Below are 26,205 nucleotides of genomic sequence, written 5' to 3'. Positions count from 1 at the left end.
TCCAACATCACCTTGTTTGCAATGCAGCTTTCAGTCTACGTGTAGGGGAATAAGCGTCATGTTGTGGTTTTATATCTGCCTCGGTAGACTAGACTCAATAGCTGGGACTGAATTGCAAACGGCGTTGTTTAAAACTGATATAAACTGGAGCAGCACATCATCTAATGCCTCTTATTCTCCCGTGTAAAGTTCTTTTGGGCTGGAAAACGGAGGATTGACGGTGAGCGAGACTCGGTCTGTGACTCCGCCGGAATCTTAGGAAAGAAATAATCTTAAAATCCAAAATCCGGTTTGTGTATGAGCTTGATTCCACATCTAAACACCCAGCGAGCCTTCAGCTGCCAAGAATCTTTAACATGGCGGTGGCTAAAATGTGTTTTGGTGAGCAGCAATGGTAGGGTGCTTACGTGTCCTATAAAATACCTCATAAAAAAAGATTTAAAAAAAGAGAGAGAGTGTGTCGTTTTGGAAGAGAGGAGGTTTTAACAGCAGCGGACGGCTGGGATGTGTGTGTTCTTTTTCTTTTTTTTCTTTAGTCATTCATATTTTCCATCTCACAGATGCAGATCATATCTTGACCATTGGTAGCTTTAAAAGTAGAGGTTGTTATAGGATAGCGGGTGAGTATTTAATGACTAAAGGGATTGATTTATCCTTTATTGTTCAGCCTTGAGGATCACGTGTCTGTGCTGGCCAATGGCATGGCCGCCTTTCTCCTCATTACTAGCTCACTGTAGTTCTCTGAGGGGCCAAGTTGCTACTTGATTTCTCCACATTGTTATTTTGTGAGACTGGGTTTACTGCATGTGTATGTGTGTGTGGTGTGTGTTTTACTTTTGCATGTATCTGTTGTATGACTGCGTACATGTGAAGGTGTAATTTTTGCCATGTCGACATCCGGAGCGGTGACTAGTTACTACGTCGATTCCCTCATTCTCCCCGAGAGCGAGGAGCTCTCTGTGCCGAGGTACTCCTCCGGTCCCGGGTACCAGCACGCCAGACAGCCCGCTTCCATCAGCGACCACACCGAGCTTGGGACTTGTACCTTTCCGTCCAAACCGGCAGTATTCGGCCCGTCATGGAGCCACGTCCCCGCTCAGTTCCCGGGGACCGTCTCGTCTGTATATCATCACCATTACGGCCATCCTCAAGGCCCGGTGGCTGCAGACACAGACGGCCGCTACCAGTCATGGTTACTGGAACCCATGTCTGGCTCCCTGCCGATGACCGGATTACCGACGAGCCATCACTACGGAATCAAACCGGAGGGTCTGGGGACGAGAGCTGACGGCACGCTGACCGGCTCGCACACGGCGCTGCTGCTCTCTGATTACGCCAACGGCACGGTGGCAACGGCATCACCGGTGGAGAAGGACGCACTCTCCGGACAGGCTGGGGACGGGAACGGGGAGGGCGAAGAGAAACCGGGCCTCGATCCAAGTAAGTCACTCCAGGGTCCTTTATGAGCGCATGCTATTTATACCGCATAAAAGTGAGGACTGGGCTGCGTGATGGGGGTGCGCGTCTGACCAGATGCCATTCTGAACGTGCCATTTCCTTATGGGGACTGTTAATGGCCCAGCTCCCTCTCGCTGCAATACCACATAACATTTGCAGCTTTTAATTTGAACGTGTGCAGAGAAGGAAACACGAGGGGGCTTCATGTGAATCTAGTTCCGTTTACGCACATGTGAGGAGAAAATAGGGATCTCGCTGTGGATCCACGCATGATTGATTTGTGTTTGTACATTTGGCCAGTTAGCAACGAGCCCTCACACCAGTGTCGCACCATACTCTTTCCAGATAACCCAGTGTCCAACTGGCTCCACGCGAGTGCCACGAGAAAAAAGCGCTGTCCGTACACCAAGCACCAGATCCTGGAGCTGGAGAAAGAGTTCCTCTTTAACACCTACCTGACCAGAGACCGTAGGTACGAGGTGGCGAGGCTCTTAAACCTCACCGAGAGACAGGTTAAAATCTGGTTCCAGAATCGCAGGATGAAGATGAAGAAGTTTAATAAAGACGGCGCATCTAAAGACGAGTGACTGACGCGTATTTTGACGTGCAGCGTTTGGGCTGTTAGTGAGCTTTACGTGTGACAACCCTTAACTCTGTCGGACCCTGTTTTCCAACTTGTCTTATTGTTCTATATAACAAACTATTGGGCTTAATCGTCTTGTATAAAAGCATGTTGGGCTTCAGTTTGATGAGACTACCTTTATATTGCACAATTTTAACAGTGCGTTGTTGGTTATTTTTTTTTTAAATATTTTTTTAATTACTTTGCTCTTTCCTTATGTTAATGTTTTGATTAATACCTCGTTCAAGTCGTTAAAGTGTATTAGTTGGCCTGGTTCCTGTGCTTGTTTGTGTAAGGATGTCTCCAGCTGTGTGTGTGTGTGTGTGTGTGTGTGTGTGTGTGTGTGTGTTTTCTGGTTTGTAGCTATACTTGTTGTCTATCTCAGAGTCAGCTGAGCGTATAGTTTGTAAAAAACAAAACAACAAAAAAAAGTATTAATTTTATTGTCGTTTCTCTCTTATTGTTAGAACTTTGACTGATGACCATGAGTTTGAATCTAACATTGTCACCGTAGGAAAAAAAAAAAAAACCAACAACAACCCAGACTGATCGCATTTTGAAGCAGAGGCTCACACCTCAGAAACCTCTTGAAAAATGCTCTATGAATTAGTTATAAGCTATAGAACACGACACGATTGACTACCTATATGTCTTTCAACTACCTACAATAACCTATTTTTTTTTTCTTTCGGTGGCGAATTATAGGGGATTTGTTTGCATTAGATACTGAATTATGTCTGACTTTTCAGGGAGATTTTGGAAGAAAATAGTGTTTGTTAGCGAGAGAAAAATAAAAGAAAACACTGTAGGTTACTTATTGAATACCTCACGGTCTGCTGGCCGTCTGACTTTTGGTTCTCAAATGTAATTTGTACTTTATTTATTAAATAAAACAAATTATATCTGCGAATACATGCACGTTATCTACTTATTGGAGTTTAACATCACATCAAAATCACAAAATTTACGCCGCCTTTTGTTGCACTGCAAAAAAAATGTGAGTTGACCTTTGTCTCACACACAAACACACACATACTCTCTCTCTCTCTCTAACACACACACACACACACACTCTAACACGCACACTAACACACACAAAGGACAAAATATGGAAAGAAAAAAATACAAGCATATTGGAGCAGAGTGCAGGGCGTCTTGGCAGAGGATGTTGATGGCTGTATACAGCCGTAAAAGACAATTACTGCTATAACCTTTTATGGGGTGCAAAGCGCTGCGGGGCAAGCGGACTCACAAAAAAAAAAAAAAAAAAAAGACATCGAAGGCTTCGACAGCTGAAACTCAAAATAATTCGCTCAAATGCGTTTCTTTTCGGCGCGGCTGCTCCTCTGCTGCATCAATTTATAACTGCTTTCAGTACCCACACGTATTTATACATATTTGTTATTGTGGGGTAGGAAAGGAGGTACAAAAAAAGGTTGGGTTCCATTTAAAACACATGGTCTTAATCGTATTTGGGGGGAAAAAAACAAGAAGAAGAAGAGAGGCGTTTTAAAATATGGCCTCTGCAAAGAGCAGGGTTCAAGTCTCTGCATGTTGGGAAATATTTGGCAGAAAGATAGAAAATATAGAAGAAACGCCATATCTCATGCGAGCTCGGCTGCAAACTCCCACGCTCGATCATGCAGTCACGGCTCTACTGTCAGATGCAGCAGGCCATTTAGGCTCCATTAAGGGCCGCGCGGAGAAGGATAAATTCACATAGTTAGAAGGTAAGATTGTAGTCTAACCGGAGTGCTGTTGTGACGCGTTAGTGGACGCAGATGGACCCAAACTTCAAAGACTCGACAAGAGACAGTGCAATAAAACGCCTGGTCTCCTGCACTGTCTGGCATTCCAGTTTTAATGGCTTTATGGCCGTCCAGACACAATTAGGCCGTTTCCAGAATGGCACCCATTTGTTTTTTCTTCTCTTCTGTGGGGCTGCGCTCTGGACAAAAGGCCGAGCGGAAATGATCAGCTTTATTGGATTCTTCCCAACGGGGACGCGCAGGACTCACGGTCATTTGGAGCCATCCTTTGTTTCTACCTGGGAACCTTCCGCCCTCTGCTACTTTGCGGGGTCCCGACCTAAAGGACTAGGAGCAATAAAGCTAACTTTCAGACACAGTGGCAGGCCTCGGGTTGGATCAAATGGAGCGATGCGGTTCTGCTGGAACTCCTCAGCGTTTTGCGTGAAAAGTCCCCTGGACCAACACCACGTTACCGTCGTAACGCCACGTTACGTTGTTGCCATTTATCTTATACTTGAGGCTTGTGTTTGTCTCCCCTAATGCAGCAGTAGCTAGGGCGCATGCGCACTGCTCCCTCCCCACCCTGCAGTCCCAACGAATGACCAGAGGGTGGCGACACTGTTCCACATCTCCCCCTCAGTTTTAACGCTGCTGTGCACTGGAAGGACACAAAGTGTAGTAACGTTTTAAGAGTCAAGCCAAACAATTTCACACCTTTTTACAGTCTCGGAGCAAAAGCTGCTGCTTCAGCCCGCGGCTCTGCGGGAATGAATGAATCAGGAAGCTCCCAGCCAGCCGGCCCCAAATCCTCGCTCCCCCATCACGGTCCCTGTCTTTGGGCTGTTTTTATAGCTTTATAGACGCTGTAATTGTGAACTGATGAGGCCCGCTTAACAGAAGGGTTGCGTGGTAACACCAACAGGAAACGAGAAAAGAGGGAAGCTTTTTATTGTGTAGATTTTAATACACCGACAAATCTGTTTATTTCAACAGATTTTTTTTTCTAAAATACGACTGACACAAAAAAGCGATTGGAATATTTATTATCCACGAAATATCTCCATGCACAACTAGTACGAAGGCCTACTACTTGATTTGTATCACATTTATTGCTAACCCGTTTATTGTTCTAAATAGAGGTAAAATAAAAAGAGTAAAATACTCATAATTTTAAAATATGCAGAAACAACAATGCTCCGTTTTTCAACCACCATTTTAAATATTCATTATCCTCTCATTTTAATCATACGTCTTTATTCTTTTTTTTAATGGTTTATTGTTTAACAAATGTAAATTCAAAGTTGTTTGTGTAGGAATAACAATGCAATATTAATTTGAATATGATCATAAAAATGTAATGATATTTAGTGTGCAATGACACAATATCATACTTTTTTCTGTCGATGCTGCAAAGAAAACCCTTCTTATTTCCCAGGAGGTCGGTTTTGCCCCTAATACGCGGCAGTAACGCTGCCTTGGTGTAAATAAATGTAGATACAAATTCTATAAATGTAGGCGATTTGTAAAGAAATTAAAATATTTTAAGATAATCAAAAATAGAAGGTATATTTATACTGCACGATGGAACACCAGTACCACAATGTATTTGGACTAAAATTATTATCTTGTCCCGACCGATGTGGATCTTGATAAACAAATGAGATTATCAATATTTTAAAACTAATTCTGTTATTTTGTATATTTTCTAAAATGTATCTCGTCTACACACACACACACACACACACACACACACACACACACACACACACACACACACACACACACACACACACACACACACACACACACACACACGGGGGGGGGGGGCGCAGATACGAAAAACCAAACGTGTTTATGTACATAGTCTTGTTCTCAATTGTCTTTGTCAAGCGTTTATAGCCAGGATTGTTTATATCCGCTATTATATCCAACTGTTTTTATTGTTGAGCGCTTGTAGATTAATATTCCAGCCATTTTCTCCGACATTAACCTTCCTTTGAATTGATACTTAGATTTAATAGAGAGAGAAAAAGACAGAACAAGCAAAAAAATGGGCTTATTTCTTGGTCACTGGTCAGTGTGCGATTTCCTCTCCAGTGTGTTTATGTGTGGGAAGTGTTAATCCCACACTGCAGTCTGCGCCATAATGAAATCCATATCTGCCTGCTGATTGGTTGAGAGCAGCCAGGCCTGAGTCACGTGGGTGAGTTCTTTGGTCCAGAGTAAAATGGGGTTTGGTGTAAATCTAGGGTGTATTGCTGTCATATATCACACTACCTCGTAAAAACGACACTGAGGATTCTGGGCCAACAAATCAGAGAGACAAAATATGAGTTCTTATTATATGGATGGTCTTCTTAACAAATATACGGTGAGTAGGTCTCTGTTCCCAAGCGTAGACCGAGCTTCTTGCAGTATTGGACCCAGTGGAGAGGACTATGGCTCGGCTCAGGCTGCTGCGGGCATCGCGTTCGCACCGTCCCTGTCTGGAGTTTACAGCGTCAACAATGCCGTGTGCCACAGCCACCCCATGTTCCCCCCGGGCTACGGTCACAGGCAGGACGCGCACACACCGCATTGCAGCCCGTTTGGCCAGAGCCGCCTGTTCCCCGACAGCTGCTGCCATCCGGGGCCGAGACCCCTCACCTCACCGCCGGACAAACAATACCGGATGTACCCCTGGATGACAACATCAGGTATGTGCCGTTTCAAAGTCAATGTTTTTTACAAAACATAGGAACACTGGCCGCCGCCAGAGGTTCAGTTAATTTCGTAAAGCCATTGCTGTTGCATGGAAAGAATCGTAAAACTTTTATTGCGCAACTAATGAGTTCTGCAGCCATAAATTCATTTGGCCAGCGCTTCTGTGTGTGCAGTTCGAATAGACCTTGCCGCTGGGGGTTTTCTGTGCACTCCTATTACTCTTATAGCCTCTTCTCCCCTTTGTGGTTGTAAAAAAAAAGAAGAAAAAAAAGGACCCGGCCTGTTGTGTAAATCAGCTCGCCTGCACTCTGCAGTTCCTCTCTAATTGGGTCTGCACTCAGAGGCTCGGGCTATTTTCTGAAACTCGTTCGTACACATTGTTGGATCAATATGCGCCAGTATTGTCAGCTGCATAAAGAAGTCAGGTGGATTTAGAAGGCAAGTAAACAGGGACATTTGTTATCATTTGGGGGGGGGGGGGGCAAGTGAGTGTGTAACGTAATCCTGACTCCTTGTGTATAAAGAACACCGCTGGTTTTTAATTGGAAAGACATGCACAGTATCAAAGGAGGCGTGAGCTCAAGACCCCAGCAGGGCGACTTTAAATAGATGTTGAAAACCTTGAACTTTTTTCCACCGACTGATTAACGTGTGTGTGTGTGTGTGTGTGTGTGTGTGTGTGTGTGCGCGCGCGCGCGCGCCACCATTAATTGCGCAATTAGTTTTTCTCTACATCAAGTCTTTATTTCGCTCCAGAGTTCAAGCCACTTTATTCAATCATTTATGCGGCATCATATTTCATACATTCGGCACAAATAACGTGTACATGTTTATACATGTTTATACATGTTTATATATATATATATATATATATATATATATGTATATATATATGTATATATATGTGTATATATATATATATGTATATATATGTATATATAATATAAATTTTATCTCTATCAGATCCAAACCGTAAGCGAGGACGACAGACCTATACCCGGTACCAGACCCTGGAACTGGAGAAGGAGTTCCACTTCAACCGTTACCTGACCCGCAGACGCAGGCTGGAGATTTCACATGCGCTCTGCCTGACGGAGAGACAGATCAAAATCTGGTTCCAGAACCGCAGGATGAAGTGGAAGAAAGACCACAAGGATGAACACGTAGCGACCCCAGCGGAAAAAGACGGTGACGTCCAATCGGTGCGCGAGGCCGAAGAGCCCGAAACTGGAGACACCCGGAGCGCCGGCTCAGAGACAGAAACAGCTGCAATGTGACGGAAGAAATGGACAAAAAAAAGAATTAAAAACAAGAAAATATCGCTGTGTTTGGATATAATCGCACATGTTTTGCTTACTCTGACACGTAAAAGTCGCTCAATGACAACAGCTGAAGAGGAAAAAAACGTAATAAACATCCAGCAGTTTAGTCTGCAGGACCCGCATGAATGAGCAATAACCGCACTATTGTTTATACGCTATAAAACTACATGACTCAACATTCCTGAAGGAAAACTACCTACTCGACAAACACTTTAAAACCTACCTACTTCCCCTCAGTGAAAAGGGAATTAAAACAGCATCGTGCGTAATTGTGCCTTATTCTGAATGTAGGCTACGTAAAAGTAAACATTTCCCGACTGTGATTTATTCTTTATATTTAATGAAGTCGTTTTTTTTTTAATAATGTATCATGTTTATTATTTACAGTATCAATAGGCCTTCCTGATGGATATATTTGTTTAGTTTTGGATGAACCTCCCTAACCTACCTCACATTCTTAGGAAGCTCTTCTCTGGCTTGGATTGTAAACAGGAATACGCTCGTGTAAATGTTTGGAAGTCTGCTCTGTCCTGTAAGTGATATGAAGAATAGGCTCGTGCATGCGTTTGCTTTGACGTCTCACTGGCAGGTAGGATATTTTCTATGTGTGAAATACTCTTGTCATTTGGAATCCACTTCACACAAAAAATTAGGTCAAATAACACGACAAATCTGTGTTTTACTTGTAAATGAATGTATAATAATGGAATAAAATAGCTTCTCTCTCTTTCCACGCATCCAGTCTTTACGTGATGATAACCGCAGTTATGAATATTAAGATTTTGCAGCGCGTGAAGGAAACGGTGCGGTTGGGGAATGTGAGCTATGAGGATGCGAGACGGGGCAGGCTGCAGAAGAGGGGAAATTGCTGTTGAACTCTGCATTCCCTCTTCCTTCGGTAAGATGGCGTCTGACGATGACCTCTTCCTTCTCTACACCCCCACCTCCCCAACACATTCCCCCATCTCTCCCTCCAGCGCTGCCTCATAAATCCGTTGTTGTTTATGAAAATTTACAACATGGCAATCCAACTTTACGACGCGCCCGGGCCTCCCATTGGCTGTCGCTCGTCACGTGGCGGAGAGCCGTGAACATGAACTTTTTATATATAATTTCCAATAGCGGAATAGAGCAGCCATTCATTTAACGCTCTCCAGCTTCCACTCGGATGTTTCCACCATGCTGCGCCTCTACCTTTCATACCTCTCTCTCTCTCTTTTTCTGGAGTTTGACGGACAGAAGCTGTCTTTGGGACGAGACACGATGATTCGGTTGCTGTCACGTTTTGGCACGGTGAGTGAAAGGAGACCCCGGTGCGTCACTGGCCCTCCGGGAGCCCCGAGGTTCTGTCCCCAGCTGGAGACTTCCGTGACTGCACCTGCCAACTCCATCCTCCGGTTGCGACAGTCGGCGGGGAAGGTAAGACGGTGCGTTTCTTTCTTTCGCAGTGTAAACAATGAGCGTGTCTTTGTTGAAAACACTGGGTTGTCACGTGAAGCTTCCACGCCGCGGGTGACAGTTTGAGTGAGCCGGTGATCGGGGGATCGGGTGGATCTCGGCGCGTGCGGCTGGCTTCTGCATGCTGCCTAGACTTAATTTGTTTGTTGTTGATTTTAAACCGCTGGGATGGGCTGCAACTGGGCGGATGGTGGTTGAAAGACGCGCTCTTTGACGCCCTCCTGTGGGGACGCCGGAGACACCACGCTTACGTCGCAGCCTGCTTTTTACTGCAAAATGCCTGCGGTGCATGTGTGACCTCAGGCTTCTTCTACCTCAGCCTGTCTTCTGCCTCACCTTTACAGTTTTAACGCTCTCTGCTTCGAAACAGCGGCGGTGTGTATTTGGAATCCCACGCACTGTGGAGCGTACATGACCTTTCGGGACTTCCTCATAACAAACGATGATCAGATGATTACCAGCATAACCGTTATTTGTACAATCTTGTTGTTTGGTTGGGAACAGAAAAAGCGCTTCACGTTGACGCTGCTGTGACGTTTTTGTCTGCAATATCAAAGACAAGTATTCCTCTGAACTTTGCAAATATTTGCCCCCAAAGTTGTTGAAAAAATGCATTCCTTGAAGGTTATTTCCTTTTTTTCTGCTCCACCATTTTAGTTTCCCTTTACTGATCTATTTTTGTCTGCATGTGTGTGGTGTTTTTTGTTGTTTTTTTTACTATCAATCAATCAAATTTCTTCTGACGAGTTTCCGTCCCTGATAAGAAAAACCATCAGGGACTTTTGGTGATTTTTTTTGGCGCCTCATGACAATCGTGAAGATTCTGGATTCAAATATTGTTAGATTATATTCTGTTCCCGAGGAAGCCTGCAGAGTGCACTGCCCTCCTACTCTTCCTGCAGATCTTCTTCACTCCCAGTCCGACATGTTGGACTCACTTTTTTCAACCCCCCCACATCTCTCTCTCTCTCTCTCTCTCTCTCTTTTCTTTTTTGCTCCTTATTTAGTTCCTGGGTGTGTCCTCGCGTCGAGTCGGGAAAATCATTTTCGTGGGAACTTTGTTGCCATTGGCCGACCCATAAATCAGCTGTTAGAAGCATGCAACCTTCTCTCTCTCTCTCTCTCTCTCTCTCTCTCTCTCTCTCTCTCTCTCTCTCTCACACACTCACACTCACACTCACACTCACACACACACACACACACTCACACACACACACACACACACACACACACACACACACACACACACACACACACACACACACACTTCTTGGCTTCTCTGTTTGTGGGCCCACCGCCGGTCTTCTTTCTCTCAGATTTTGCCTTCTGGGGGTCTTTTTTTTCTTCTCGTCTTAGTAAAGCGCTCGCATACCTGAACCAGAAAATATAACGTATCTGTGGGTTTTCTGTCAGGCGCGCAGGATTGGGCTTGTGCTCTAGAGGACGCGATGCTCTGGGGAAATTGTACATGAGGGAAAGCAAAGGACGAAGATGTCATAAAAATTCCACAAGGCGGTTCCCAAACGAGGAGCGAGCCTCTGTTTAGTCTTCAGACGTGAATGCGGCTATGCTGTTTTCCTGCTCTGATCTCACGTCGCTGATGTAAACTTGTTAACACACAAATTCACGCAAAGAGGTTGAGTTTCATTATTATTTTTTATTATATTATTATTATTATTATTATTGAGATTTAACCGACAAAATACAAATATTTATTTATTTTAAACAATCGTCTTTACTTTTTCTGAGTGTAAAATCATGATTTACTGTCACATAAAACGAGTTATTTATTTTGCTTTTCCACACGTGGAAGACGGGAAACTGAAAACTACAGGCGTTTCCGATTTGCAGAGGCTTTAAAAATCTATTCAATCAGTTGACATGCAGGAACTGTTCAGTTTGAGCCTGCAAATGTTGCCACTTTCACATTAAAAGCGTGAAATGAATTCGCGTAATTCCGTCCTAAAGGCCCACATTTTTACGATTATTTATTTCCACAGTTTACATTTTAGTTTACGCATCGGTTTACATTTCAAGTTCCGCTGTTCAGCCGCTCCTAAAACCTGATGTCATGTTGGTCTAAATTTGATGTTTGACCTGTCAGACGGACAGCAAGACAATCCGCCACGAGGTTTGACATCATCGCGAAGCCAGAAGTCGACACGAGAGCGAAGCTATGTGGACCGCGAACGTGCAACGCACGAGCGCGCGTGTTGTCGTTCACTTTTTCAGTCCTTCTACTTTCAACTGCGTTTTCATTTTCTTAAAGTCATCAATTCGTCAGCGCTGCGCTCAGGTGACATTACAAGATAATATGATGTTTTACCTCCCCTCCAAAAAACCTACTCATTAAGGTTTCCGCACACTGAGATTGAGCTGCTTTATGAATACAGAACAAGGAAAAGTGTAGAAAGACGCATGTGTGAGGTGAATGAGCTGCTATTCTATTAACCGCGCAGACTGTTTGCACTCATCGCACATCATAACATACATTACAGGTTCTGATGGCGTCATTTCTGTGCACAAGCCTCGCAGAAATTGCGCTCTCAGCGTGTCACTAGTTATATTGTTTAGAAGCCCGTCGGTTTTGCCGCAATGGTCGTTAACCTTTGAATGACCCCGCGGGGAGTCTTCGCCTCAGAAAGCGCCGCAGACAGACAGTGCAACAGTTGAGCCAGAGGATGGCGCACCACGACAACCCAAAACTCTCCAGCCTCCATTCAGAGCTCGTCCCAGCCGAGAGCGCACGGAGGCGCGCACCCTCCACATCCCACCCAGCATTTCCTCCGTGCACGAGTTTACCTCTAGAGGTCACCAAGCAGGATTTACGACTGGTCAACAAAGGCACGTGATTCTCCGCCGTACCCCATATTTGGGTGCCTACGTAAGAGAGAATCAAGTCCATGTCCCACTCATTTCCATAATTCATCATAAATTGTGCAAGGGTGCTATAGGACGCGCTAAAGCATAAGAGCCACAAATCAAGCCCACAGGTTTATGCTATTTCACCTCTAAAAATAACCATAAACAACAGCAACATCTACGAGGAACAAACGGAGGAACTGTCAACAAATGAGCTCCTATTTTGTGAACTCATTCTGCGGTCGCTATCCCAATGGCGCGGACTTCCAGTTACATAATTATGGAGACCATAGTTCGACAAACGAGCAATACAGAGACTCAACAGCCATGCATTCCAGCAGGTACGGCTATGGCTACAACGGAATGGACCTAACAGTCGGGCGGGCCGGTACCGGACACTTTGTGGGCAGCGAGCGGACAGCAGGCTACTCCCCGAGTCACTCAGCGGCTACAACACAGTCAGTGGAGCCGGTCAGGTACGCGCAGTCCACCAACAGCACCGGGACGTCGTCTCTATCGCCGCCACCTGACCCTCTACCGTGCTCCTCGGTCGCCAGCTCATCTCAGGTCACCGAGTCTCAACACCGAGCCGTGAAGAATTCCATCACGAGTCCGTGCTCGAGCTCTAACGGAGGCACGCTGCTGCTCAGCCGGGACTGTGCGTCCAAAGCTTCCCCCGTTGAGGAGGAGAAGCCTGCGGGAAGTGCACCGACAACTCCTCAAAATGTCACCGACTCGAGTCAGCCTCAGATATACCCGTGGATGAGGAAACTACACATTAGTCATGGTAAACTCCTCTTTAATACCTTGTGTTGCATTTAGAGACCTGACACTATCTTGTTTTTGCTATTTTTTGTGGGGGGTGGGGGGGGGGGGTACTTATAATTTTAAAAATCGTATTGTGAACTTTTCGTAAGGCCTAAATGAACATTCTATACCACTGCCTTTTCAAGAAAGACGCATGGAGGCTTATCTATTCTGGAGAAGACAGTGCGCCTTATGCACCTCTCACCTGAGTGGTGCCGTTAGTTCAGTCAGTCCCCAGCAGGTAAACGCAATAATATCGAAGGTCTAAGCCTAACATCTGTCCATGCGACGTGTTTTATTGATTACTACAGCGTGAGATCGCTTCTACGGTCAAAAATCCCGGATGTCGAACGTTCCAGACGCTAATTCTCGGTCTTTTATTTGTGTCTAAAAGTATGCAGGCTCTGCTTATTCCTCCAAATTCTAATTATTTGGAGGTCGTGACGTGTGCTACCTTTTTTAATTTTACACCCTCAGATATGTTTGCAGTACATGTATGTATAAAAATATTTCTTAACATCTTCTTCTCATGTGTTTTCCTAATTTTTGATTTTGACTACGAAAAAAAAAAAAAAAGATTTATCCGGACCAGAGGGGAAGAGAGCCAGGACTGCTTACACCCGGTACCAGACGCTGGAGCTGGAGAAAGAGTTCCACTTCAATCGGTACCTGACCCGCAGGCGGAGGATCGAGATAGCCCATGCCCTCTGCCTCTCAGAGAGACAGATCAAAATCTGGTTCCAGAACCGCAGGATGAAGTGGAAGAAAGACAACAAGCTGAAGAGCATGAGCATGGCGGCTGCAGGCGGGGGAGGCTACAGGCCTTGATATCCACTCCTGAACCCTTGATAAGGAGTGTTACTAAATAAAACAAAGTTTGTCATATCTTCTTCTCCACCTATTTAAAAAAAAGAAAAAAAGAGAGAGAGAGAGCGCAGAGACTTGGCTGTGTGCGGGACAGGGGACACCCCCACCTATACGCCTTCTCTATGTCCAGCAAACGTCCTCTTGTATTCCTTAATGTTATTTCCTTTTTATTTCCACCGTGTTCATGCGAGTAAAAAAAAAAAATGTATAGGCCTTCTAGACTTAGAGGAGAAAAAATGGTAATAAATGTTTAAATTATTTCTTGTGCAGAAGGAAGAGAAAAAAAAGGCGAAAACCGCAAATATCCAGTAAAAGTTGTGTCATGCACTCGGAACAATAAACAGAAGGTTGAGCTGCCTTTGTGTTTAGCTTGTTTTTCTATGTATGTAATGTATATGTATGTATGTATTTATTTGTTTGATGTATTGTATCAACTTGTCAGAGCTTCCGGAAGTAGAGCTGAGCAGCCTTCTGTGTGCATTTTTTGGGGTGTTTTTTTGTTGTTGTTGTTGTTGTTGTTTTTTTGTTTTGTTTTGTGTGTGTGTGTGTGTGTGTGTGTGTGTGTGTGTGCGCGCGTCGTGAACACGTGTATGAACAGACTCGGTCCTTCTATGTACAGTAGCTGCCGCCTTGTATATCCTCGTTTGTGCAGGAGCCGCTGTCTGCTTTGTTCACCTGAGCGGAACATCTTAGTAAAGCCGTGTTTTTTGGTCTCTGTTCTCTCTTGTTTGTATGTGTGGAAGTTCCCACAGTTACAAAAAAAAAAAAAAAAACACAAAACAAAACAAAAAATCCATCGCCTCGTGACAAGCTTTTTGTAAATGTTTTTCAAAAGACTGGAAGTCAAGAATATACTATAATAATAGTAATAATAATGATGATAATGATAATGTTGCTGATGATAATGATGATGGCCATTATAATAAACTTTCTACTGGAACGGAAACGTTACACTTGACTTTTTCAAGGTAAAAATATCCGCCTGGAAGAAACGTCTTTGCTGTAATGTCCAATGTGAGATTTGGATGAGCGTTTTTTCCCCCTTCTTCTTCTTTTTAGAAAGCGGGTTTCCTCAAGTAAAAATCCAACAGGTCTCAGTGTAATTAAAGCATCTTGTTTTACTCACCTCGCTGGGCTGCTTTGGGGGGGATTTGTGGCTCCACCAACTAGGCTTCAGGGGCCGGGCGTCCCCCCTTGCTTTGCGCACACACTCCCGGAGACTCAGCTCGACTTTTCAAGCTGTAAACTTTATTAGGAGCCACTCTGGCTCTTTGACATTTGGGTGCTAAATGAATGGGGGGTTTTGTCTATGAATTAGATCGTAAAAATCATCCGGAGCGCGGCCAGATAGGCTCACTGGCCATAAACGGTCACGTGGTGGCCATTAAAGTAAGTTTTATGGTTTTGGGGAGTTGACAGTATATTGCACATAACATATAATCGCAGTGACGGCGAGGCTCCGTCTGACTCTCTCTTTGCAGGCTGTAAGTGTTACTTGACCAGTACAGACCCGCACTTTAGCTCAATCTGCCTCAGTATGGACCCGACGCTCGCTAGGATGAGGACCGCGTCTCTGGGTGAGTTTCTGCAGACTCGCCGGTAGCCTGAGAACAAGCAGCCTGTGTTAAAGAGCCTTATTATTGTATTTGCTCCCTCGATCCGTCCCTATTAGTCCATTACACTAATTTGTCAGTGGTGCAGTGCTGAATAGTGGTCTCGGCAGATGTTGCGCAGGGTTGGGTCCGGCTCATGGCTATTTAATTGCTTCCTTCCCCGTGTAACTTGTTTCCCTCCATCTGTGGTGTAACTCATAATCCGTTTTTACATGTTGGATAATTATCTCTCTGTCCATTTCCACCCACAAACTTCGAGTTACTGTCGTTTTATTACACTGGAGAATCCACAGACCGTGAGCCAGAAACTTTCTGAGGGTGTGTGTAGATTTCTCTGATAACGCAGGCCTGTAGATTTGCGGCGTGATGAGGTCTCTGGATGAGTTGATGACTTGTGGGAGTTGTTGGTGGCTTCGTTGCCTGAAAAGTTGTTGTTTTGGATGAGAGCTGCGCCCCACATGTTTGGCAGCGTGTACGGTTTTACAGGACAGGCTGTAAACAGCGAGGCAAGTAAACACAGCATGCAGGGGGACAAACAGCAGCAGGGAGACGTTTGAGAAGGAATTCCGTTTTGTGTCAGCCACGTCGTTTTGTGTTTAGGGTTGAAAAGTTCAGATGACCTTTTCAAATGTCACTCTCGCTTTGTGGTGACCTCAGGGTTGGGGGGGGGGGTGAAACCAGTCCCAAGTGGACCCCCCATTTAAAAAAAAAGAAGCTTGGACAGAAAATATTGGACACGGGCCTTATATCCCCTTTTCTTTTCCTGACCTTGCTCAACCTTTCATTTCTTTGAAATGTTGCTCGGTGCGCCAAGCGCTGATTGAAATTCCCCAACTAGCGCACAAAAATAACAGCGGTTCTGATTTTTTAGGATCCATTCTTCGTCCTGAAGGCCAACAATCACACAGATAACGCAGTCAGATCGGGGAGGTTTAACGCAAATATCATGGTTTCATGTGGAGGCCTCCAACACTCAGCGATCGATTATCATACCGAGATTTGGAATCAGATTCACCAACTCACTTCTACCGCGCCCTCTTATTTATTTGCGTGGATTTTATGATAATCGAACCAAAAAAAAAACAAAACAACCCAACAATTTATGAGGGACTGAGTTCAAAATTCGGTCACACATGAGCATAAATTCTCGGTGGAATTTGTCCCCATTTTTTTTTCTCTCTGCCTGTATTCACTTATTTGAATTAAAAAAAAGTTTTCCAGTTCTAACGATTGTTGAAATATTGCAGCAATTCAACTCCATACTGCTGACACTCTCCTCCTGGACGCATTTTGCGCATTACTACATCACCGCGCTTACCAAAAATACACTCTTAATGTTTAGATATATTGACAATAAAACACAACACACACACAAAGAGCATGGCTTTTTGGAAATTAAAAGCGTCGCCAATATTTCAAAAGGAGTAATTTCCACAATGCAGGGTGTGCGGCAAGATGCCAGGCGGAGAGAGAACGAGCGAGAGAGAGAGAGGGGGAGAGAGAGAGGGAGAGAGGGAGAGAGAGAGAGAAGCGCTGCAGGTTCATCTGGAGGTCAGCCACAGCACCAAGATAAATCTGCATCCTCTCGGAGCCACCAGCAGAGCTCGCTTTAGGCCAAGTTCACTGTCACCCTGCCTATATGGAGGATTCAGGCGCGCGCACCCCCCCCCCCCACACACACACACACATCAATACACGCTCGCGCACACACACACACGCCTTAATGACGCTTTGCTTGGCCTTGTTCATAAGCATATTGCGTTTAAATGAATTTACGGTATGGAGAGCCTCTGGTAGCATCCTGCTCCGGAGGCTGAGAGAGGGGGGAGGGAGGGAGGGAGAGAGGGGGGGTCTGACTCACAACGTCGCCTGAAACCGAGTCTTTTGGCTGCGTTTGCTGGTTCTAATGAATGATTTGCATATTTCACAACTCTATTAGTCTTGAGTGAGCCTACCGGATTCATCTTCCTCTCTCCGAAAGCTGCATTTCGCAGGTCTTTTGTTGTCCTCTTCTCTTCTAATTAGAAGGTCGCGGATATTATCTTCGTTTATAAGATAGTCACATTGTTAAAATCGTTTATTTAGTTCATTAAAAAAAAAGTCACGAGAGGTTGGATGTGTCTCCGAGAGAGGGGGGGGGGGGGGAGAGAGAGAACGCGAGATAGCAGGAGAAGAGGAGGAAAAATTGGGGTCAAAAGTTTACGCGCTGAGCAAGTCCCCGTCATCTGTTCACTCGGAGCCTGATGCCAGCCTTATAATAGCGATCTTGACTCTCCACACAAAAGACAGAATAGCTTTGAATTACATATGTTGCAGTGTGCACTCCAGGTGAACCCTGGAAGCGCGGTGACCTCGCGTTTGGGACAGGGGGAGGGGACCCCCCACCCGTCCCCAGCAACAAGATTGAGTGGCTGGCGTTTTATTAGGGCGGTTGATTGGTGAATTTCCTTTGAATAAATTGCATTTGATATGTTTAGGGACGAGGGCGGCATTTGCATTTCGAGGATTGATACTCTCGACCCGGTCACAGGGTAAATGGAAGGCCCGCACCCCCCGAATTGAGCCCCTTGGACCCCTTAAGAAAACATTTAGCCCCTCTCTTCCTGATCAGTTGAATAGAAGCCTTGTAAGAAAACAGAAATGGCACAGATGTTTTGTGGAGGACAAAGGGAAAGTTTGAGAAAATTATAATTCGAATATCATCACGTTTTTTTTTTTTAAACAGGCCTTTTTCCACAAAAATGCTCTTAAAATAACATCAGCCGTGTCGTTTTAGGTGCCAAGGCCCGTTTCAAAATAAAAAGAAACCAAGAAATTTATTTGAAAAAGAGGTAAAACGGCAAAATCAAAGATTTTTTTCTTGATTGAAAACGGAATCACAAGCGGCAGGAAGACGTCAACGTTCTGCTTCAGAAAAGAATCACTTCTCCCTTCAATATCAGAGTCAAAATCTGAATTTAGTCCCATTCCAAAGTCAAAATTGACCAACTTGCTCGTGAAATATTATCATAAAACAAAGAAAACCCACGCAATTTCTTTTGGAAAACCTCCAAAATTGAGGAAATATATTCACAGAATTCCAACTCAAGAATAAACAAAACCAACAAAAAAAAGCATTCATACAATCACGAGTTTAATGTAAAAGTACAAATTTCTTGCCTCGTATCGGTATCGGACAAATATAGTCGACGAAACCACGAAGCAACATGTTGTCTTTGTTTTTATCAGTAATAAAACCAAAATAACAAACACGCAGGATGTGGCTTTAAGTTCTATTTTCTATTTATGAATCTTTAATCTGTATTTCAACATTCTGGCTCAGAGCTTAAAAGCTTTTAGTGAATGTGTGCTTCCTTTACGCGCGCGCCTTTGGCGTCCGCTCACCTTCCCTGATCAGAAAGGTCACCTGTCACGTGTGTTGGTGATCCGGTCGGAGTTTGCGGCTGATATATTTTTATTGTTTATGCGCGATCTCGATGGAAACAAGCAAATCTTTCATGACTTGTTTACTTCTATCCAAATATTTCCATAAAGCTGTGAGTGGGGTCGTCTCTCCCGGCTCCTGGCACACACACACACACACACACACACACACACACACACACACACACACACATTGAAGGCAGAGGGAATATTTTACCCCTCCGTCAAAGCCCCGTAAAGACAAGAGACCTTGTGAGAGCCACCTGCAATCTGTCACTATCGTCACAGCACTTCTCTGATAATCTAAATTTACAGTAAACTGTCAGCGTGATGTATATTGCTTGAATAGACCTTCACTTCTCGGTGTAAGCTGTGAAACAGAACACCGTGGACTCGCTCAAGAGCCCGGAACGAAACAAATCTTCACCCCCCCCCCTTATTTTCTTTTATTTTGTTATTCCATATTAACTTCTTTTAATAACGTAATAGAGGCTTGTCCCGCCTTTAAAATCTCCTGGTATTTCCCTCTCGCTGAAGAGACTTGCAGGCCTGGAGATACAGAAACCGTCTAAAAAATACATCCAGACTTGAACCTCCGGGGTAAAAGATTTTATTTAAGTTATTAAAAGAAAAAAAGTAGGAAAGAAGCCCCCCAAATAAGCAGTAGAGAGGCCTGTCCGAGCTAAGAGCCGTTTTTCACTCAGGGAGAATAGCAGTAAGTGGATAATAGCCGAGCTGAGCTGGCCCATATTTATACAGGACCTATATATAATAGAATGGCAGCAGACTGTAAATTCAGATACCAGGAGTAGTTGTCTTACCGCTGACATTATGTTGACATACTGACTTACAGGTGGTCCCTCGGCCATGCGGATGCATAGACGAGTAGATCAGCTGACATTTACAACCAGATGCTCCTTAAAGCTAAAGTAAAACATATCAATCTCAGTGTGTTCCTGATCTTGCTGTTGTTGTTGTTGCGTCAAATAATTCACCTGTTTAAGTCCCATGCAGGCGAATATTCCAACATCTAGAGCCAGAGAGGGTGAAGAAACATGTTTAATATCAGGACAGAGATCCGTCCCCCCACATCTCACTGTAACTCTGCCAGAGAGTTGCAGAGGTGGTGGTGGTGGTGGTGGTTGGGGGGTTTGCACATTTTAAAAATAATCCTTTGGGAACCATCCCTGGAGCTGACCCGCGTTAAGTGCTCCCCCCCCAAACACCCAGCAGAGTTGAACAGAGCCTGTAAAACTGAAGTCCAAGTCCGGGGTGAAGCCCGGGTCAGCGCGTCTAACAGATATGAAAATGTCGCCTCTTTGGAAAAAGGGCACGCCTTGTTGTTTAACAAAGACTGTCAATGGGTAAGATTAATCAGAAACAAAATGGAAACGGTGTCACTTTGGGGTCAGGCAGAAGTTATCTCTGTTTAGGGGAGCTAAAAGGAGGGGGGCAGCTAAAAAAAAAAAAAGGAGTGAAAAGAAAGCTTTCAATATTTCTCAAGTTTGGCCTGTTGTTCCTCCACGCAGAGGCCTTGTTGATGTGGTCAGTGCGGAGCTGCTGCGGCGTCTTCAGGGGACAACTGCAGTGTCTCACCTCGGATCTCGGCTATGGAGGGGAAGCAGGACGCGGAGCTGCTGGCTGCTGGCGAGGGACACGGTCAGAGACGTTTCCTTCTCCGCTGAGAGTCTCAGATATTTATTAGCCTGAAGTTTATTTCTTAATCACATGTCTGGGAGGCTGAAAGATGCTGTGCTGATCGTAGAATTTCTTTTCCTTTCTTTCCTTCTCTTTTCATTTCTTTCCTTTCCTTCATTATTCATCATTCGTGGAGTTGTTCTTTTTTTTGTTTTTTTTTGTTGCTTTGCTTAGTTTAAGAATTTTCCAATTTCAAACTTTTCCTCGAACCTCCAAATCTCCTCACAGTTTCAGGAGACTTTCCATCCTCCCAGTTTGCTTGTTTGCGGTGGACTTGCTTGTCCACACTCATCTCTGGCAGGTTTGGGCCACGTCAGTGTTGACGATGTGTTTGCAGCAGTTATTTTGGATATATTTCAGGATTGATTGGGGAAAGAATTTGTTCACATGACATTGGAACGTGGTCGTTTTTTTGTTCATGGAATAGTTCAGCTTGACATGTCTTTTTTTTTTGTAAATACTGTTAAATAAGAAACATGTTCTGCTTTGCATCCGGCTGCAATGCCAGATATATGCGTGTGTGCGCGTGTGTGTATAGGTGTGAATGTGTGCGTGTGTGTGTGTGTGTGTGCGTGGGTGTGCGTGCAAGTGTTGGCCCGGTGTTTGGATGAGGCTCTCGGTGACGATACGAGGAGACCACGCGATGTTTATTCAGACATGTTAAGAACAGACAAACGCCAAAACAGCTTCGCATTGTCGCTGTGCTATTTTGCGGGAGATATTCCACCCAAGCTAACACACAAATACACAAACTCAGAGGCCTTGTGCGTGCAGCGCTGCAGCGTGAGAAGTGGTTTTTTTTTTTTTTTTTTTGAAGCCAGATGCTTCACACGCAGGCTTGGATGTCCGCAGAGCTCCGGCTCCTCTCATCAGGAAGCTTGTGGACTAGCATGGAATAAGCTGATGTGTGTTTTTTTTTCTTTTTCTTTTTATTATTGTTTGATAACTTTTAATGATTTTTTTTGCAGCACATTTTTTTTTTCATATCTCCAGCATGCTGCTACTGAAGACGAATCTCTTTGTTTATGAGCAACCTGTGTTTTCTGGAGGCTTGAATTTCACATCCAGTTGTTTCTCATCAGTGGTTTCCGAGGAGGTGGATTTTTTTTTTCCCCGCTCGGAAGCCTCACCCACATAACTTTGGGCTCATGCAGTAAACAAGTTAAGTGATTGGTTTTGCTTTATATACTGCAATTTAATAAGGAAAACACCTACGTAACGCAGCCGGAGCGGTGTCGGTGGTACCAGTGCCATGCTTTCCATTGGTTCCTGTTTACATGATGCCCACAGGACCCGCGGTGATTGGTGGCGCTACACACGTGACCAGGCAACTTTGTACATTTGACAGCGAGTAGGAGGGTTTTGTGGAGATCAGAAAAACGACAGCGCGATAAAAATTAGTATTGTTGCACTTCACAAATTAATGACCATGAGTTCCTACTTGATAAACTCCAACTATATCGAGCCTTCCTTTCCTCCGTGCGACGAGTACCAGCAGAGCGGATACATCCCCAACCCCGGTGATTACTACGAGCGGCCAAAAGATACGGGCTTTCCCCATCACGACGAGCCATCCTATCCGAGGTCAAACTACACAGAATCGGGATACGATTACAGTAATGTACCCGCCGCTGGACTGGAGGATTTCAGCGATGGACACCACACACAGCCGCAGCCAGTTCCACAGAGCCACGGTCCTCGCCTCGGCGCGGCCCCAGATGGTGGCGCAGGGGCAAATGCCATCAAAGACTGCAGCCTCGCCGGTGAGGTATATCCCGGCGTAGCGAAGGGCAAGGAGCCGGTGGTCTATCCTTGGATGAAAAAGGTCCACGTTAGCACCGGTGAGTTATCGTCACGGTTAAATAACATAACCAGTGAGAAACAAGCAGTGGAACACACGCGAAGCTATTGAGGCAGCACTAGTAGCAGCTCTTACAGCAGCAATTTACGACTATCGAGCAGCAGGGTCGGTAATTAAGGACCCTCGTAAATTTTATTGCCTGTGTTCATCTGTCGGGGCCATGTGCCTTTGTTGCTTTTTAACCCAAACTACCTCCAGCACTGGAGCCGAGCCAAACTGTAATATCCAACCCCACTGTTTAGTTAATCATTTCTGAGCTTGATCTGTCCCTGGATGCGAGTGCTTGAGCACTCGGCATCGCCACATTAAGGTCACGCTCTAATGTGGAACAAGGCAGAGAGTAAAACAAACTGCAATTCCCACCAAATGATAAAATGGTTTATAGTTTCCCCGATCTTGTAATGTGTCCAGTGGAGGCGCTTTGGATTTAAACCCTATCAGCCCGCATGTAACACCTGCCTGCCTGCCTCTATATGGCTTTTTTTTCCACCCTCAGTCAATGCCAGTTACAATGGAGGAGTGCCCAAGAGGTCCCGCACTGCCTACACCCGCCAGCAGGCTCTGGAGCTGGAGAAGGAGTTCCACTTCAACCGGTACCTGACCCGGCGCAGGCGGGTGGAGATTGCTCACACCATGTGTCTGTCCGAGCGCCAGGTCAAGATCTGGTTTCAGAACCGGAGGATGAAGTGGAAGAAGGAGCACAAGCTCCCAAACACCAAGATCCGCTCCTCCAGCTCGGCCTCATCCTCGGGGGCCCAGCAGCAGCAGCAGCAGCAGCAGCAGCAGCAGCAGCAGATCAAAACAGGCCAGCAGCTCGTCCCCACGCCGTGCACCGCGGGTCTATAGTGCACCACCACGCAAACCCTAGACTGAGATGGCAAATAACACACGTGGAATTTGACGGACCGATTCTCAATATTTTACACACATGGTGTTCTCCATTTCACCTTGTCACGTGCTTTGTACCCTTTCCCCCCTCCGGTCGTCTTTCCCTTCTTCATATAAGCTTGAAACACACTTTTAATTCCCGCGGTGGCAACTGAAGTGTTTATACATTTGTTTATTATGTGAAATAAGGATAACGCACACTCAAATGTAGGACTCTGATCAAAAATGTATCTCCACAGTTCAAAACGAGTGAGGTAAAAGCTTGAACTCTTTTCCATTATTTTTTTATCGTCATTATTATTATTTTTTTTTAATTATTGCTCATGGAGAGTTCTAATATACTTGAAAGTTATTAAGCGTGATGCCTGATAGAAGAAGCAGATTTAGAGGCGTATGGCATCAGTCAGAGTAACAGCGTAGTTTGTATGTCTGAGTGGGCTGGTTTACTGTTGAATGTAGTCCAGGTGACTTCCACATGTAATGTACATAGACAAATCATAATGAAGGCACAACGAGGAGAGCATTTCGTCCGGTAGATTTCTGTTCGTCGCTGTTTGTTGTGAGGTCTGTTAGTTTGATTTGTGCTCTAGCGCGTCCCATGTTGTGCTGTGTTCTAAACTGTGAATATTTGTGTGTGTTGTCTCAGTAATGATCGTTGTGATGTAGGTTAGTGTAGACCGAATCTGTCCTTGTGAAAATAAATATGTACTTCACTTATGAGGCTTTGACGTGGCTTTGGATGTCGTGTGATTGTGGATTTGATACGAGCGCAACACGTAGCGGCGCGTAATGCGCATCAAGGTGTCTCCTTATTTGTTTATGAGAGTTGAGGAATTATCTTCAAAAAATTAGAACACTTTTTAAAATACAAATATTTCATGAGCGTAGTGCTTTGTTTCATTTCTAACAAGTGGACTATGTATCAGACTTTTTATGCCTTTGGTTAAGTGTATGCGTGCGTAAAATTGTCCGAGAATTGCGCCACTTTTATTTATGGAGGCTATATGATAATTCACATAGTTATAGTTCCCTCTTTACCCAATTAGAATTCCAGAACATATTTACTTAAGTTGATGATTTTACTAAAAAAAAAAAAAAATCAGAAGTGTGTGTCCTGTTTAGAAATGTATGAAAATTTCGAAGACATTGTGACGCCCAAATAAGTGAAAAGCGCAAAATGTCCATGAATATCAAGCACCTTCTCCTGGTTCAATATGAGCCATGGCTGCAGGTATCAGCTGCTGCCTCAACGTGTTAGAGGCTTTACTACTGACACGGGAATTCAAGACCAAACGCCAATTTAGTAAATGTATCCGGCCACACATATTGTTCTCCCCCGCCATTAGAAGGAGATGTCAGGCAGCCTGAGAGAGCACCAGAGTGTGAGTGTTGGTCCCTACCTGCTACATCCAAACAATAGAGAGTTCAACCAGGGGACACGGCCGGCTCTGACCAATCAACAGTCCAGAGCACCTCTCCTGACCCCTGACCTCTCGACACATACAACGTTCAGACCATACATCAGCGCTGAGACCTCCGAGAGCTTTTTTTTCTCTCTCTTCTTCTTCTTCTTCTTCTTTTCTCCCTCTGCTAATTTCAGATTTACCCAGAGACAGCGCGGAAACGAAACCCTGTTTTTAGGTGTGAATCTGAACCGTGGATTCATCCACAGAGACAGCAGCTCATCACGGACGCGCTGGCGTCAGTGCGGACGTGCCGGCGTTGTGAGAGTTATTTAATGTGATTTAAAAATATGATTTGACACTAATTTGGCCTTGATGACGCGATGACAGCATCCATTTAATTTTTGCAAAAGAAATGTGTCCATATATGTGCCGCGTCTCTGACATGACTTAGCTGCATTCGTCTGAAAGGTTCAACTCAGAGACTCTCCAACTTCTCCGGCTGCAGACACGAGAGCCGTGCAGAAGATGGCGTTACGGCTGACAGACACCGATTTTTGCGCAGACTCCCAAGAAGTTAAATTACACTTTTCAAGTAATTTGATTCGCGAATAGAGGTCACTTCCAAAGTACTGAAATTTTAATTTGCCCATCCACGTGACTTGTTGAATAATGAATGGCCCGGGGTCAGAAATAGATGTGAAAATCTGCCTTATTTTCATTTGAAGTGATCCTCTGCAGGGTGCGAGTCGATCAGAGCTCTTCCTCCCTGACAAAACTCTGTCCGCTGGACACACAGCGCGTCATGACCTGTGAGTAGATGGGACTTTTTTTTTCCTTTTAATTATCTGGAGATCTAAATAAATAAATAAATAAATAAATAAATAAATAAATAGATAAATAAATAAATAAAATACGTTTAAATATACAGGAAGTTGAGTCAAATGCGATGTTTTGCACATCAAACTGCTACATGACCTGTAGATGTTCTGACGTTCATGATGTCACATTTGTGTTTATCAAAATAAAATAATCATATCTGTATTTTTCATATTGACTGTCAAATATATTTTTGATAGATTCTTCAAATGTATAGTTTCTGCTTATAGAAAATACTCAACGTGTGCAACTGAGTTGTATGGCGCAAGATGTTCCAACATTTTCAAAAGATGCAAAAAAAAAAAAAAAAAACCCAGGATGAGGAAAGTTAAACTTTTTTAGTGCGTTTGTAAATGTGTTTAAAACGACACGCTGCAGAGTGAAAACTGCGGGAGCTGGAACTTCACCGGCTTTACCCGCTCAACGTTATTATAAAAAAAGTCATCCAAAGCGTTGTTGGTTTTTTTTTTTTAAGTTTGCGTGCATGGAAATTTCAAGCTGCAATCTGGCTTGCTTCTCTCTCTCATTCGCTGAGTTGACGTTGTTAAGTCCTAAATTCATTTCACATTTCCAATAATGAGAGAAAATGT

The 26,205-nt window shown here is 44.4% G+C and overlaps 4 protein-coding genes across 4 annotated transcripts; all 4 read left to right on the top strand.

Moving 5' to 3' along the window:
- The first annotated feature begins 518 nt into the window (after nucleotides 1-518).
- hoxa9a (homeobox A9a) lies at nucleotides 519-2,888 on the top strand. Its single transcript, XM_086192761.1, has 2 exons — nucleotides 519-1,440; nucleotides 1,804-2,888. The coding sequence occupies exons 1-2, from the start codon at nucleotides 888-890 to the stop codon at nucleotides 2,043-2,045; spliced, it is 795 nt and encodes a 264-aa protein (XP_086048887.1). The 5' UTR covers nucleotides 519-887; the 3' UTR covers nucleotides 2,046-2,888.
- Nucleotides 2,889-6,160: 3,272 nt separating this feature from the next.
- On the top strand, nucleotides 6,161-8,560 carry LOC147240947 (homeobox protein Hox-A7-like). The gene is made up of 2 exons (XM_086192940.1): nucleotides 6,161-6,527; nucleotides 7,498-8,560. The coding sequence occupies exons 1-2, from the start codon at nucleotides 6,161-6,163 to the stop codon at nucleotides 7,809-7,811; spliced, it is 681 nt and encodes a 226-aa protein (XP_086049066.1). The 3' UTR covers nucleotides 7,812-8,560.
- A 3,701-nt stretch (nucleotides 8,561-12,261) lies between these two features.
- Nucleotides 12,262-14,741, top strand: hoxa5a (homeobox A5a). The gene is made up of 2 exons (XM_086192687.1): nucleotides 12,262-12,963; nucleotides 13,561-14,741. Exons 1-2 carry the CDS (start codon nucleotides 12,387-12,389, stop codon nucleotides 13,809-13,811), a joined length of 828 nt encoding a protein of 275 aa, XP_086048813.1. The 5' UTR covers nucleotides 12,262-12,386; the 3' UTR covers nucleotides 13,812-14,741.
- Nucleotides 14,742-21,940: 7,199 nt separating this feature from the next.
- hoxa4a (homeobox A4a) lies at nucleotides 21,941-24,367 on the top strand. The gene is made up of 2 exons (XM_086193818.1): nucleotides 21,941-22,425; nucleotides 22,942-24,367. Exons 1-2 carry the CDS (start codon nucleotides 22,008-22,010, stop codon nucleotides 23,289-23,291), a joined length of 768 nt encoding a protein of 255 aa, XP_086049944.1. The 5' UTR covers nucleotides 21,941-22,007; the 3' UTR covers nucleotides 23,292-24,367.
- The last annotated feature ends 1,838 nt before the right edge of the window (nucleotides 24,368-26,205 follow it).

Source organism: Aulostomus chinensis, chromosome 22, assembly GCF_037954235.1.
Source record: "Aulostomus chinensis isolate RoL2024-O1b breed Wild chromosome 22, RoL_Achi_v1.0, whole genome shotgun sequence".
Classification (NCBI taxonomy): domain Eukaryota; kingdom Metazoa; phylum Chordata; class Actinopteri; order Syngnathiformes; family Aulostomidae; genus Aulostomus; species Aulostomus chinensis.
Note: the sequence above shows the minus strand (reverse complement) of the source record. Positions and strands in the feature narration are given on the sequence as shown.

Excerpts from the sequence above, each read along its gene's own strand:
- hoxa5a (XM_086192687.1), top strand. The coding sequence starts at position 12,387 with ATGAGCTCCTATTTTGTGAACTCATTCTGCGGTCGCTATCCCAATGGC. Across the intron at positions 12,964-13,560 it reads GAAACTACACATTAGTCATG|ATTTATCCGGACCAGAGGGG; the intron begins GTAAACTCCTCT and ends AAAAAAAAAAAG.
- hoxa9a (XM_086192761.1), top strand. The coding sequence starts at position 888 with ATGTCGACATCCGGAGCGGTGACTAGTTACTACGTCGATTCCCTCATT. Across the intron at positions 1,441-1,803 it reads GAAACCGGGCCTCGATCCAA|ATAACCCAGTGTCCAACTGG; the intron begins GTAAGTCACTCC and ends TACTCTTTCCAG.
- hoxa4a (XM_086193818.1), top strand. The coding sequence starts at position 22,008 with ATGACCATGAGTTCCTACTTGATAAACTCCAACTATATCGAGCCTTCC. Across the intron at positions 22,426-22,941 it reads AAAGGTCCACGTTAGCACCG|TCAATGCCAGTTACAATGGA; the intron begins GTGAGTTATCGT and ends TTCCACCCTCAG.
- LOC147240947 (XM_086192940.1), top strand. The coding sequence starts at position 6,161 with ATGAGTTCTTATTATATGGATGGTCTTCTTAACAAATATACGGTGAGT. Across the intron at positions 6,528-7,497 it reads CCCCTGGATGACAACATCAG|ATCCAAACCGTAAGCGAGGA; the intron begins GTATGTGCCGTT and ends TATCTCTATCAG.